The 16,000-nt window shown below is 44.9% G+C and overlaps 1 protein-coding gene across 1 annotated transcript in view; it reads right to left on the minus strand.

Moving 5' to 3' along the window:
- The window catches only part of UGT8 (UDP glycosyltransferase 8), a 224,376-nt gene that overhangs the window by 32,351 nt on the left and 176,025 nt on the right, over positions 1 to 16,000 (minus strand). Inside the window, exon 4 of the mRNA XM_069242222.1 lies at positions 11,150 to 11,226. Coding sequence (XP_069098323.1) covers positions 11,150 to 11,226 — 77 coding nt within the window. The remainder of the gene's footprint in view (positions 1 to 11,149; positions 11,227 to 16,000) is intronic.

Consider the following 16,000-nt stretch of genomic DNA (forward strand, 5'->3'; position numbering starts at 1 on the left):
TGCAGGGCATTGGGGATGATGAGCACTAAGGGGAGTACACTGTGCACTCCCCTCAGTGCGCATGTGTGTTTGACCGGCTAAACACACATGCGCACTGTGCTCTCTCCAGACCGGCACTGTGTTCCCGGGCTGGAGAGAGCAGGCACAGGCTCCCAGTCTGCCTGGGAGCTCGGTGGCTGGGTGCTCCCAGCCAATCCTAATGCTGCTCTGAGCAGTGTGAGGATTGGCAACAGGGCAGGCTGGGAGCTTATGCCTGCCTGCTGCTGAGGAGACGGAGGAGAGGCGGCAAGGAGTGGCGTGTAGGTAAGTTCCGTTTATTTTTTAATTCTATTCATATTCCCCGTTGCGTGCCACCCTGCCCCCTGTAACCTCTGAGTGCTGTGACTGGCTGAAACCAGTCTGTATGCCATCACAATCAGCCTCCAGGCCATCTCTAGTGTGTCAGGAGTGCTCCTTGTTGTCAATGACCAGTTCAGAGGTAAGACCAGAAAATGACTGAAGACCACACTCCATATTTGCACTGAAGCTATGAACAGGGAATCGTTGGAGACCACCACCTGCAAGAAGAGCCTGCATTCCATAGCAAAAGGCCTCATGCAGTGTGAACAAGGGCATGTGTGTGTATCCATCAGGCAGAGCCAGACTGAAGAGCCAAAAGTAGCCCTGGCAAAAATGCTCAAACCAGTCTTTCTCCCTTCGTCTGCTTGCGCACTCTCTCTCTTTCTCTTTCTTCCATCCATGCTCTTTCTTTCATTTTCTCCCATCTTTCTCTCTCTAGTCCCCTCTCTGGTCCCTTTCTCTCTGTCTTCCTCCTCACTCCCTTTCTCTGTCTCCTGAATCCTCCTCTTGCCTGCTGCAATTAACCTCAGGGAGCTGGGAAATTGACAGACTTATCAGGAGGCCCCTGGCTTTCAAAACCAGCCTTCAAAGGTTTCAGCCCACTCGAGAATGCCCGGTGGAATAAAAGGCCAGTCTGGCCCTGATGCAGGATGTAACTGGAAGCCAAGTTCTGCACCTAAAATGAATTGAGTTGACTGGCTACAAGCAGTATGTTTGACAGCTAAGGTGATAGGTACAGGGTGAGGATGGTGGTGACTTCCTGCACAGGACTCATTGCAGAGTGTCAAAGGTCATGTGCGAAGCCTGAATACCAGGCAAGAAAAGAGGCCGGCAACTGCACGCAGCTTCTGCTCTGCAGCACTGAATTAGTTCTTTACTTTGGCCTTGGATGAGGGTATAACTTTTAAAACCTTTGCTCAGAAGAAAAAAATAACATCTCTTAAAAAAAAAAATCCCTCAAACGGTGTTAGTTGGATGGTGTTGGTTACAACGGTTACAGTGCAAAACCTGAAAAACACACTCACCTGTTACAGTGAGCAGTACACCCATTAGGCCTCCCTTTCAATGCACTTCACATGGCCTCACACGTAATGTTACAGATGTCATCTGAGATGGCACTACTAAGTAAACTTTCTGAACTCTGATACACTGTTGCTTTCTTTTTCAAATTGCCAGGTGCAATATCTAGCACTAGCCATTGTCTTTGTTTTTTTCTTCTTGTTTTAAGCCTTCACAATCATTCATGTCATAAAAAGTAAATGTTAATGACTTGTAACAAAAGTAACTCCACTTTGGTGAGAGTACAATGATCCTCAAATGTGCATTATTGTTTTTTTTGTGTGTTGTTTTTATTGGTACTTTCTGCCATTGTAATTCCCATTTATCCTGTACATATATTCAGATATTATTGAGTTAATATTAACAGTATTGGTGAAGCGGACAAGACATCAACGTTGTCTGCACTATGTGGCTTGTGAGGAAGACAAGATTTTCTTGTCCTCCCACCAAGTGAACAAAGTCCTTCTGGTACTTACACCAGAGTGATTTTGTTTTTTGTAAAATATTTTAAAACTGTATTAGAAGAGCATACCTCAAATCTTGAGATTATATTTTTTTACTGTGTGTGACATTAGCACACTCAACATACTGATGTTACACAGAGTGAAAGTGAAAACAGTCAACATCATTAGGCGCCGGTCGATTTTACTATGATTCATGCTCAGGCATGCTCAGCCCCCCAGGCACTGATCAAAATGGGAGAGGTACTGTTGGAAAGGAGACAATGTCACCTTTTGAGTGTACCTCTTTCTAGTGGATTTGCTTGAGAACTGCGGCAGGAAGGCAATCCCCAAGAAAGAAGCCACATACAAGCCACCAGGGTTGGCTTTTTGAGGGCCAAGTGGGGAGCAGACACCAAGTATGGCCAAGTGCTCACCCATTAAAAATGTAAGAGCAGTCTTTCTGCTCAGAAAGACCACTAGGCCTCGCCCCACCCCTAAGGGTTCTAAAAGCCTTTCTGCCTTTTTCGGGTTTTGTCCCCAATCTACTCCCCACAGAGGAACAGAAAGCCCACTCAACCCATCAATTCTTTTTTTTTAAATGGGGTGGAGTGGCCAGTCCTGTCATTGGGCGTGGACCTCACCACTAATACCTCAATAGTCATTCTGCAACACCTGGAGTGCATATTGGGGGCTTATTCTAACTCTGCCATACCAGGAGGTGGCCAGAAAGCTCACTAGAAACCATAGAGTTTTTTTTTTTAGAAAAAAGAAATGGGATGGGGGCCAGTCCACCTTGGCATAGGGCTGAACCAACACTCCTAAAAGCCCTAACAATATTTCTGTCCCTTGTGGTGCGGCAGATCGGGGATGTTACCCACAAGCTGCCTTCCAGGGAGATAGAAAATCCATTAGACACTAGGAATTATTAGATTTATATATATGGATTGAGTGGTGGTGTCACCACTCCCAGTAGCTCTATGGAGCAAATTTAGGAAATGTTCTTGCGCCCCTTAGCGCCCCCTACCGCCACTATGTGTGTGCAATATTTAAAATACACCCATGTAGGGGTAGGGGGCAATAGTGTCATTTTTTGACATTATTGATGTACTCTGCAGGAATAGTGACAAAATGTTGGCGCCACTCCTGCAGAGTACATAGGGACCCATTATAGATAATGGTATGCCCCCTTTCAACGTCTGCTCTGAGCAGGTGTTAAAAGTGCTGGAAAAAATGGCGCAAGGAAATCCCCCTTTGCATACATTATGCCTGATGCAGGCATAATGTGGCTCAATGGTTTACAAAGTGGTGCAATGCATGGAGAAAATACCACTTTAGCGCCACCTTAGCATATAAAATGAAAGACGCTATGGCGGCACTGAGGTGGCAGTAGGGACTCTTAAATATGCTCCTATGTTTCTTTCTGCCTTCTCAGGTGCATATTGTGAGCATACCCATCCTACTGGGGAAGGCAGAAAGCTTACTAGACACCTTAGATAGATCTTTTTGAAAAAGGGGGTGGTAGCCAGCCCTTCCAGCACTGAGCCATACCCCATCACCTCTAAATCCATAACAGTCATTCTGCCCCCAAGGGGCAGTGATTTGGGGATTTACCCTCCAATTGGCCTTTCAGAGGGGCAGAGAGCCTAGAGCATGATCCACAAAGCATTTAATTGAGAGAAGTGTGGGGTTGGCCAAAAGGCCTGGCGTGCATCCAGACCCTGCATCCAACTGTCTGCAGATGGCCACTTGGAGACAGCCAACCGCACACAGCCTTTGGTCATGCTTGATGTGGGGCTGGCCACAGTGCCGGGCTTGCAGTCAGGCCCTGCATCCAACTCCCCGCAGACAGTAAACTCAACCCTACTCATGGCCTTTGGTCATGTGTGTCAAATGGTTCGCTGCAGGGCTTGGCTTGCAGCCAGGCCCTGCGTCCAGCTCCCCACACGCAGGTCAACATAATGCTGCACACATCCTTTGGCTGTATGCAGCAGGGGTTGACCACAGAACTCGGCCTGCAGCCAGGCCCTGTGCTCAGACCCTCAGCAGGCTGCCAAACCCATGCCATGCACAGCCCTTTGCATGCACAGCATAGACTCGGCTTTCGGGACCCAGGACCAAAACATATATAATGAGAGGAGAGGGGCTCTCCCTGAGCTGTAATTGGCCTGGGACCCCATCCCCTAGGGCTAAATTCTAATAAGAAGGGAAGAGGGTCTGTGTGGCCTTAAAAGGCCACAGAAACCTGATCCGGGGGGCCAAATCCAATTAGACAGTGGAGGGGTGTTCTACCCCTTTCTTCAAACCATCTTGGGCCCTGGGGACCCCATTCCACATGGGCCAGATTCTGAGAGTAGGTGGACATAAAGCCCTCCTCTCCAGGCCTATTTTGGCCCACAGGACCCCATTCTCCAGGGCCTGTATCAAGTATAGGTTGGTGCCCACCCACAGCACCCACAAAGCAACACGTTGATGGTTGCAAGGGGAGCTTCAGGGTCCAGCATTCCTACCCAGCTCCCCTCATGGTGTGGGAGCCAGTAATGCTCCTGTACATAGGGAGCAGCAATCCATGCTTGCTCTCTCCGGAATGGAGCAATACCTGTTCTATTTCCCTGCACACAAGATTGCAGGGAGGGAAACAGTAAGGAAGCCTGCTCACAGGTTCTCCTGTATGTAGGGAGCAGCAATCCATGCTTGCTCCCTCCGGAATAGAGAAATACCTGTTCTATTTCCCTGCACACAAGATTGCAGGGAGGGAAACAGAAAGCAAGCCTGCTCACAGGTGGCAGGAGCATTTTTAAATCTTCTGTCAGCTGGGAGCAGACTCCCATGGCGGGAGCTTAAAAAATGCTTCTGCCAATCGGGAGCAGATATGTGCTTCCCTGCTCACTAAAGTGCCACCTGAGAAACTGATCTAGTTCCAGGGGATGGGGTCCCCAGGGCCTTAAAGGCTCAGGGAAGGAGGGCCGAGTGGCCCCGCCATTGTTTTGAATGAAATCGGATCCAGTAGATGAGATATACAGGAACTTCGCATGCTTGGGGAGGGTGCTTCTTTTGAATGAAATGGCCCCCGGGTGATGGGGTCCCCTGGGCCTAACCAGGCTTGGGAGGGGGGATGCATGCCCCCTACCTTTAAATAATATTCCCACTCTGGGGGATAGGCTCCCTGGGGCCCAAAATGGGCTTGGGAGGGGGGCCCTACTTACACCCCTCTCTATATGTATTTAATAAAGAAAATGGTGGCCATCATTTTCTCTTTTGCCACAATCCCGCTGGAGTCTTGCAGGATAGTGGCAAAAACTGCAGATTTTTTATTTTTTTGGCCCCCCGGATCTTCTTCTGGGTCTTCCCACCACAGGAACCTACATGGGTAAGATATCCCTACTCTGCCCCCTTATGTTGTTTTTAAACTTCCAGACAGAATTATATTTTGTATGTTTACGCTGCTTTTGCGTCAAAAAATAATGCAAAGGCGGCGCTAACTATTCATAAATGAGCCCCTAAGTTTCTGAGTCATGAAATGGTTGCTAGCAACATTTTTCTAATGTTGCTGGCAGCCAATCAGAGAGCTCACACCCGCAGGAGTCTGACTACTCGGAAAGCAAATGAGCCCAAGGGGAAAAAAGCTCACTGGCCCAATCAAAATATTTCATTTTTTAAAATAGGGTTCGATGGACCTCGAACCCAACCGTCCAGTCATACACATATTTTTAAACCTTAATATCTCAAGAACTGCTGAATGGCTTTACACCAAATCACATAAGCCACAGTCTGCAGACCAAAATCTAGCTTCCTGCTAAATTTGGTGTAATTCTGTTAAGCACTATGTGAAAACACTTCTAACAAAATTCAATGGAAAACACATGGTGGTTTTGCCTTTTGGGACCCTCCTTTTTTCTTGAGCCCCTCTTCATGGATCACCCTAAAGCTTTCCATGCACAAACTAGACAAAATAGAGTACTGTTTTGAAAAGTTTCGTCAAATGGTGTCAAACTTATACACAAAACAAAAAATATATTTCCTATGGAAACGGTGACCTAACTATAACTATCTAGTGGGCATATATGCTCATGCTCGCATCTTAGTATTGACAGTAATTTGAGGAATAAACAGTAAATCTTGAAATATGTCTCTAAATACCCAGTGAAATTTTGAGCCAATGACAAATATATCATTTTCTAGCCCACCTTTATCCTTGTCAAAACTGAGCAGCACTTCTATTGCTACAAAGACACCAGGGATCCAAAACTACAGTCCCGTCAAGAGGAGTTACTGGCATGAAATGCTTACTCAAAATGTACCACATTTCAATGTGAAATAATAAAATTTGCTTTGCATCAAGAAACAGGCACATTCTTCTAGGTGAAAATGGGTGGTATTAAGTAGGACAAGTTAATTCCCAGTAGACAGTATACATATCTATGGCTAATATGGAGCTACCGCTTGAAAAAGTAATGGCAATAAAAACAGTTCATAAACTATTGACCCTGCAGCTAAAAATACCAGCCCACCCAAATATTTTTCAATAGTATTTTAATGGCTAGGATCCCTATGCGAGTGGAACAAGTGAATCTTCACACTCTCCAAATGTCAGGCCAAGACAGATGTAAAACAGCACCTTTTATTAGTAGAGTAAGGCTTCCTCTGAATGTGAACAGAAGGAAGACTCTATATCCAATGTGAATGCAGTCAGAGATGTTCTCTGTGAGTCTTTTGATGGCTTCGTAATAGTTGCCCAAGTTGGAATAATGTCTTGGATTGTAAATTGACAGTAGTATTTGTGTTTTTTCAGGTGATTTTCAAACTTAATAAAAAATAGCAGGAAAGTCAATGCAGACATAGAGAGACCAAGGGGCAGACAGAAATAGTAGTTAAAGTGTGGAATCAAAGCAGACAACCACCAGGAAAAGAGCAGACTTAACTGGATAGACAGCAAGAATGAAGAAGGAGGGAATCGGATTACTGGAGCCAAAAACGCAGCGAACTACAATCTGGCCTGAAAACAAGAAGAAAGAAGAGCTGATAATATGGAGTTTCAGTACTGGCTGAAGAAAACACAGGTGTTAAGCATTAGAGTGCATTGCTAAATTTGTAAAAGAAAGAGTGCCAGTGGTCGAAGCTCTGCTCAGAACAGCAACCCATGGGCAGCGCAAGTAGGCATTGATGTGCGGAAAACCAAGGCCACAGTCTTAAAGCCACCTCATGCATCTTTAATCCACTGCCAGACACTGGAAGCCCCTTTATCTCACTCTTCTAGGTTCCTACTTTCTCCCTTTGTGAATGTTTTGCCATCTTTCTCTTCCTCTTCCTTCTTTTTGATATGTGATTTTTTCTCTCTCTTGTGGTTGATAAATAGCTGATATGGAAAAAATAAGTGCGGGTCCTTAAAAATAAGTGTTAGTGCCCCCCCACTGGCAACCCCCAACTCAAATTAAGCACTGTTAGAGTGACTTTAGCTCCATGTTTTAAAGAAAAAAATGGCACTTATATGCTATAGCGGCCAAGGGTCAAAAGCTACTCCTCTGCACATGCGTGTCTCCGCCCGCGTCTGACCACACTCAGAATTGCGTCACTGTGCCTGCCGAAATGCACGCTGAGTTCCTTCTTTCAAGTAATTGTGGACGTCCTCACTCTCCTGAGTGCCAATACTACTTCCAGGCACGGCATTCTGACTCCAAACCTTATGTGGTCATGTTTCAAATTAAAATGGTTGTACAAGAGGATTTCAGCAGGGTAATACTGTACTGCTTCAAGATCTCCACTCATAACATGTCTCCTTTACCTGGTGAATGGCCATCACATTTTAGGAGGCCCTCTTAAGCACCTGGTTAGCTAACAAGATGAGTATTTTAGTCAGGCCCTTGGGCACATTGCCACAGTGTGCTCTGTGGGGCAGGCAAAGACTCTTGCATTTGTTAAGGTGTTTTGATAGTATCAAACAGGGCCAACAGGGATATTACTTCTACAGATGAATTATAAGATGTGCATCATCATAAAAAATCTATTGCAATATGTGTATAAATTTGGCTTGTATACCAGAGTAGACAAGGTTGAGTGATCAATATAGAACTGTAAGGTTCAAGGTTATCCTGCTGAGATCAATGGAGGTGGAGTATTTCTCACAGAAAGGTCACCACAAAATCCCCTTCAAAATGAGTCATAAAGGATGTGTAATTTTGAAAGGTAACTCCCATTTTGTTGACCACCTGTTAAGGAGTATACATACACCAAGTTATGACACCCACATAAACAGTATGGGACCACTGCAGGTGATGAACTGGTTGGGCATAAGTCTCTATTCCCACAAACACAGAGGGAGAGAGAATGAAGCAAGCATGTGCTACCTTATAAAGTGGACGACTCATGCTTCCAGAGAACATTTTAAGAAAACTGGTACCCATCACAAATACATTTGCTAAAAACCTATATATTTTACAGGTATGTCTGACAAGGCATATATAAAGTAGTCCAACTATTTTATGGTGGGTCTTTCCCCTAACCAAGAATGCCTTGGAAAAAATGGGCCCACGCTGAGTTTTTCAGCACTTTTTCATTAAACTTAAATAAAAAGTGATCAATTTTAAAGGCAGTTGAAATAAATTGGATATGCAAATTAACTTGGCCTTTTATCATTTTGTAAAATATGTATAGCATCTTGCACTTTCTTACCTTTTCCCACCCTGATTCTTTTAAGTAGAATCTAAGTAATTGGAAAATCAATGGAGAATGAGAATATGAAAATGTCAAATCGATACAAAGGACCAGAGGTATCTCTCAGGGTGAACAGCTCTTACCGGCTCAAACAGCATAACTACCTTTTAGGTTACATAGACCTCCCTAAGTGAGACAGCAGACATATCCTTAGCTCTTACAGACTAATTTTACCAACTCCTGCCTCGAACGTGAGGTTTCCAAGGCAGGTGGTAAATGGGAGCATTAAGGAGCCCAGATTCAGAAAACCCATATGGAATAGAAAATCAGGGTTTGCAGAGTTATTCTCAACCTGGCCTGGCTATCTCATAATTGGGTGGTGCAGGGGAGGAATTACTGGCCAGCTTTAATCAGTAATTCTGGCCCCCCTACACCTCTGAACTCATAGTCAAATCCTAAGACTGAGGTGCTCTGGGCCATGCTCCCACCTTCTCTTAAAAAAAAGAAAGGCTCCATAGGATGGGGTCTCTGAGGCAGTAAAGGCGTGACAAGGGGGGGTGGATCACGCATCTTCTCCTCTTACTAAAGAGAAAGACCCAGGGTCCCCAGGGGTCCCCAGAGCTGTAAATGCTTGGGGAGGGGTTCCACATGGCAATGAATATAAGTAAAAAGGTGTCCTGGATGTGCACCAGAACACCACAAGAAATAATTGAGTGGCAGCAGCTGCTCATTTATTATTCACTACTCCTTTGAAGGAGCTCACCATAATGCCCTGCAAGGGCTTTTTATTTTTTTAGCTTGGTGGTGCACATAGAATAGGATCGGGGTGCCACAAAACCTTTTTGTTTCAATGTTGGGGGCTCCAGGGAGATTCGACAGCCCCCAGCAACATTTAAAAAAAAACAGTAGTTCTCCTGGGTGATTAAATTCATGACCCCAGGAGAAATTGCCATACATTTTTTAAAACACTCCTAGCTGAAGCCTCAAGAATTCAAGTCCTTCTTATGGTTGTTTTTAAGATTGGATTTCTGAACCGAAAAATGTTAAAAGAAAGTCTTGAAGGTATGCTGGTTTTATTTAAAAAAATATGTTTCTGACTATTTCTTTTAACATTTTTCACCCACAAAATGTAATAATAAAAAATATGTAAAAAGAGTCAAATACTTTTTTTATTAAAACAAACCTATATTAAACATTTTATGATAATCATTATTAATATACATTGCATTGTGTGAATTACTAAAGTATTCATTATATTAAAAATATTGGTGATTTATGGAGAAAGATGATAGATCTTCCTTATGTATGTTAATATGGTCACTCCTTTATAAAGCCAATAGACTCACTTTTTATATTTTTTTGTTGTGGCTCTTTGACAAAGTCTGCCTGATTTTGGCCAGCACCCACAAGGCCAACCACATGCTCCGCATGACGGAAAGCCATGCAAGGCGCAGACTTTGCTGCTCACAGTTGCTGGTGGTGGGGGGCGGGATGGCAGTACACCGGCAAATGGTGTGCAAGGCAGGGGGCTGGCTCTACTTATGGGAACAAAGTAATATTTTAAATTAAAAAAGCACACTCACAGAAATTCACTGATGAAAACAAAGGTTATGGTAATGTTAGATTTTGGTGAAAATTTCAGTGAAATGTAACATTTTAAACTAAAAACAAACACTGGAATTCACCAATTTATGTCATGCCCTAAGAGAACAATTACTTTTGCTGACTGTTTCGTTGTGGCCTGTTATGTTTTAAGGGGCATAATTATAATCCCCTAGCACCACCTTGCACCACATTAGCGTCTTTTTTTTTTTTTTTACGCTAATGCGCCCCAACAAGGCCAAAATCCTCGCACTGTGTTTACAAAGTGGCACAATGCATGTATTGCACCACTTAGTACCCCTTTTGCGCTACATCATGCATAATGTATGCAAAGGGGGCGTTCCCCCGTCAGGGGGACCGAAAAATGGAGCAAGGACATCTAACAGATTTCCTTGCATCATTTTTTATGGCACTTTTAACGCCTGCTCAGAGCAGGTGTTAAAAGGAGGCTTCCATTCTTTAGAATGGGCCCCTATGTACGCTGCAGGAGTAGCGCCAATAAGAATGACACTATTGCCCCCTACCCTGCGACATGGTGCGCTGCACCTTAGATACGGCACACAAATGGTGGCAGTAAGGGGGCGCTAAGGGGCGCAAGGAAAGTGGCGCTGCACTAGGTGCAGCGCCACTTTACTTAATATGCGCTAAAATGTGTTACGTCACTTGTTTACTTTAGATATGTCAACAAATGCTGCTGCATTATTACCCAAAAGTGGCACACACCTTTTCATTTCCTTTGACATACAAACATTTGCCACTGCCTAGGTTGATAAAATACTGTACCATATACTCTTCAAATATTTAGGTCACTAGTCGGCCCACAACTGTGGCTGAGACTGTGCCTTACTGTAGTCCTTTGGCTGCTTGAAGTAGTCTAAAACTGGCTTTTCAAGGCTGGTGCGACCAATTTTTTGCTTTATTACAATGACATGCTGTCCTGCTTTAACTGCCAAAACAGGGCAATGAACACTGAAGAGAAAACTGGGAACACGTGTAAGAAGCATAAACATGGAGCATTTCCACTAAGTAAAGCGCACTGCAAAAGATATTTCACTTACCAAGCAAGTCATTTTGTGGTAACCACTCCACAAGCTTTGTGTTGTTTCCTAAAAGATTGGGTTTAGATCCGGAAAACCTACAATAAACAAGCAACCCAAGACTTCAAATTATTGCCAATAGAACAAATATTTCTATTACAAAGTCGTCTCTACATCATATGGTGTTTTTTCCACCATTTTGTCCTGCATCATTGATATATGATTATTAATCAGCACCATGACCTTCCAAAGAGATTAACTTTGCAAAACTATCTTTTATAGTTTCGTAATTAACTGTACTCATGCAACCCAGGATTCTCAATTGGGGTTTTCTTCAGTGTAATTGCTATGAAGTGAAAAAAGCACAGTCCAGCTGGAGGTCAATACTTTGAAGTCAAATAGAAATCCCTGGTCAATCTGGAAGTCATTTGAAGTACTCCTGGCCATAGGCCCAAAGGAATAGCAGAACTGGAACCGGCAGGGCTGCATCAAAGTGCAAGTTATAAGTAGAAAACTCATGTTGGGACTCTCTAAATCAATGAAGTAGAAGTTTGAACTGGTTTATTAATGAACTATTCATCACGTTAGTTCTGGATGCTGCTTCATTAACAAGTCTATTTAGATGTGCAATACAACATTATGATAGCTAGTCTCCACTATGTTTCGGGTCAAACAAGACATTTCTTATTGGTTTATGCATATTTTAATGAGATATATTAATTGTATGATAATAAGTAATGTAATCAACTCAGCAAAACATGAGGGTCACCTACCCGTATGCGCTATGATGAATACTGAATGCAAGGGGTAAAATATTGCCCAACACAAATTGCCAAAAGTGTCTCATGTTTTCTGGTTTAGCCTTAAAGACCTGTATCTGCTCTTCACTGTGGTCAAACAGTCCTTAAAGTGGAAATTACACTTAACACCATTTTGGAACATTTGACTTTCACAGATTTTCATAGATTTGGGCTTGCTTGTAATGATAAGTCTATAATGAACATTGTTGATGCATGATGCCAGGGAAGGCCCTAGGTGCTTCCAATAGAACTCTATCACAATTGTCATTTTTGAGACACAATATCACAGTGTGCCTTTTAAGGGCTTCTACAATATAGCATTATTCATACCTCTAGAGTGGATCACATTAATATGGAACTTTTACAAGGCAATGTTCTCCTGGTTGCCCCTCATATTCATCGTTAAAAACAACAACCATTTGAAATAATAAACTTGATTAGAGCATTAAAATGTTGATAGGTCACTTTGAAAACTATTAAATGTCTCATGGTCCATAATGGTATAGGCCCGCTGCTCCAACTTTCCAGTTTTGTCTTTATTTTTCTCCCTTTTTAAGTTCGACATTTCTACCAGTAGTGGATGGAATCTTCTAATAGACTTATAACCCTTCTGACATGGGCTATACTGGTTATTAAAAGCCCTCTCCCTCGTTAAAGGTGTCACACTCAGGAGCAGCCTTTACATTATGCGGGGTTTGATCTTGTGAAGGCTCATGAGGGGCATCAAGTATCAAAAGTAGAAAAGAAACAGTACCCCCACTAGCCATAGCTTAAACTAAAAATCATTAATATTCACAAGAAATGTAATCAATGTGCATACATGTATTTTTTTTTTTAGAATTGTTTGAGGATCAATTGGTTACAAGCACTCCATGAAACCTTACACATATTTGAAAAAATAACAAAGCAAGTTGGAAGAAGAACATATTGATAAGTATTACAAACTAAACATATAAATTACGCCACTCAATCATTTAACTGACTGTCAACATATAGAAAACTCATACACACAAACACGAAAACTCAGTGTCCTGCAAAAGTAAATTCCAGAAAAACATGAATCTTGATGTCCTTTTCTGTGGCTGGTTATATCAATGCAGTCAAAGTGGTCCTAGAGACATGTGTTTTGCTTTACTGAATGTTCCCAGAGCCAATAGTTTCTGTGGCCTTTCTACTAGACCCTTAAGGGGAATGTTCTGTGTTACACAAGCAAACTCTGAAATGTGTCAGATGCCAGAGTGAAAAAGCAGTAGACTGCCCCACCACACTTCACAACTTTTCTGTGTAAGTGTGCATCATAAGATAAAAAAGGAAAAGGAATAATCTTCTAAAGCAGCTTGCAATTCACATTTCTGAGATAGCACACATTTACCATGAACTCTAGGACGGCCTTGAGTGTCCTCATCTGTAATATTACACCCTGTTGATGACCTCGCTGTAATCTGCATATCCCACCTGAAGGCAGTAGAAATGCGTTGGTGGTGTTAAGCGAGGGTTTACGTAACAGAGGACATTTACTTTAGGAATACCTTGCATTGAGCATTTTTGACGTAATTGTGCTTATCATATCTTTACATATATGCGGAGTTATACAGATTAATTGGACAAGAAACACTGTTTTATCAGAATGAACATTATAGCTGTATACAATAAAACAAAAAAAGAGTGCGTGAGCCACAGATCGGTTAGAAGTTGCACCCACTGAAAGGTCAAAATACAAAGGACTAATTCACAAACATAAAATGGGGCCAGGGGGTGGGGCTGCTGATTGAATAGAGGTCCCCTCCCAGGATTGTTGGGGAAAGTGGTATTGCCCAGTGCCACGATTGGGCTGGTTTTGGGCTATGCAAGGGGGCTGGGGGTGTGTATATTAAGGGGACATTTTGGGTACCGGATACCTTTTTGTCATAGGTGACACGGTGGCCGGTCTTTAAGTGGGTAAAGTTTGTGGTCGGTATTTTGGTGGGCGAGCTTCTTGGTTTTTCAAAAAAAAAAAAAAACAATAATATTAGATATATATTTAAATTGGCAAACAATTCTTACCTTTGAATGACGTCGGTTCAGGAACTCCGGTGTGGTGCGTGGGAGGGGCCTTTTTCATCGTCGGGATAGTCGGGTTGTTTGGCCGTGGCTGTCGGACATGGCCGATGACCGGGTGCAGCGGGCGGTGATGCTGTTGCATGAGGCCAGGAAGGCATGCGGCCAGTGTGTGGGCGGGACGGATTGCCAGGGGAGCATGCAGTGGCTCCCCTCGGTTCGAAGACAAGCTGAGGAAGACTCAGTGCGTCGAGTACACAGCATTGGAGAGTTTTCCGTCAGGCAGTGCTCGGGTGGGAGACATGAGTGCAGCCTGCACGTCAGTGCAGAAAGGAAGGGGGAGGGGCCGAGTAAGCCAGGAAAGCCCCATGCCTGCCAGCCAGCAGCGAGAAGTGCAGCGAGGGAGGGGGGGAAGCTGCACGCAACCCTCAGGGGTGGGCTGCAAGGTCCATTGAGGCCCAAAGGACGGGGGTGCCTCAGGTCCTGTTGGGACAGGGTTTGGAGATGTCCTAGGTGGGGAGCAGGGCAGAGAAGGAGGGGTGGGAACTGGGGGGGAAGGGAGAAACAAATTTGGTAGAATAGGGGGTGGGGAGCAAGATCCCAGTATCTAGGAAGTGGCCCACTATGTTGGTCTGGAGCGATAGCGAAAGTGACGGCAGGGGTGAGGAGGAGGGGGCCAACGGGAATGGTGATGACAGGCGCTCGCCGCCTATGCAGGTAAGAGTCCCAGAGCGGATATATCGTCCCTGGGAATGGGGGTTTTCCGGGCAGCGCGGGGGAAGGTCGGGGTTTGTGGGGGGAGGGTCAGTCTTCAACAGCGGGGGGGTCATACAGTGGCAGCGGGAGTTTGGGTACAGTATGTCACAGAGCGAACGATAGATAGGTTTAATACCGGCACATCGGACCTTTTTTGGCAGGAGGCGGCAGGGCAGAGCGACGACAACCCAGGCGAGCATGGTGCGGCTAGACGACCCTGGGTAGAAGAGAAGGCTGGGCCACGGGCAGCCAGCTGGATGTCATCACCAGAGGAAGGGGTGAGGCCAGACAGGGCCATGGACGCTCCCCGGGGACGGTGTGACAGTAGGGGTTGTGCGCCCATGGACGTCGCTTTCTCCGGGGAGCATCGTCCTGGTGCTTCGGGAGGTTATAGAGGGCTGAGGGCAGCCCCTGCAGTGATGTCCAAGGATGGTGAGTCAAGCCAGCGGGTAAGCAAGGGGCCTGTGGCTTGGGGACAGTATGTGGCAGGGGAGGATGATGGCGCGTCAACGGAGAATTCAGAGTTGGATTTGGGGGAGAAGAGTGTTGAGGAAGGGGAAATCTCTGAAGGGTTGGGGGAGTAAGAGCAAGATTGGTGGGGGGCCAGCAGGGAGGGGTACCGTTAACCCTATTGGTCAGTCTTTTCAGGAACCCCGGACGGGACGGGAGCAGCCAGATGGAGTCCCGCAGGAGGGAGCCCAGCTGGTTAGGTGGAAGGCACAGGAACGGCCTCCGTCCTTGGCACCAGGTAAGGACTTGCGTGGTGAGGAAACGCACATGGTTTCAGTGGCCATTAAGACGAAGGATGGTGTGGGCGTTGGGGAGGCTCGGTTGGTCAAGGGTGTGTATATAGCAGACGTAGGGGTGATGACGGACAGTGGGGCACTGGCTACGGACCGAGGACCAAAACAGGGTGAAGGGACCACTAAAGTAGAGGAAAGATGGATCAGCAAGTCACGAAGGGCACAAAATTGCCCTATATGGGCACAGCTAAGCCGTTGGGGGCGCACCTCTTGCAGGCAACGAAGGACAAGATATGGAAGGGGGAATAAGTGGAAATTTTAAAATTGCTACACCAGGAAGTTAGGTCGAAGGAGGGCTCCAAAGAAGAAGAGTATGAGCTCGCCACGTGTCCAATGGGGCCAGCCACCATTTCGAATTGGACAGCAGCCTTTTTGATTTTTGCTAGTGTTTATTGCGAACGCTTCCCAGACAGGTCAGTGGCACTTTTTTAATATATGGACATCAACCGCAAAGCGCAGATAAATTATGGAGGGTA

This window comes from Pleurodeles waltl, chromosome 1_2 (genome assembly GCF_031143425.1).
Source record: "Pleurodeles waltl isolate 20211129_DDA chromosome 1_2, aPleWal1.hap1.20221129, whole genome shotgun sequence".
NCBI classification, from domain to species: Eukaryota; Metazoa; Chordata; class Amphibia; order Caudata; family Salamandridae; genus Pleurodeles; species Pleurodeles waltl.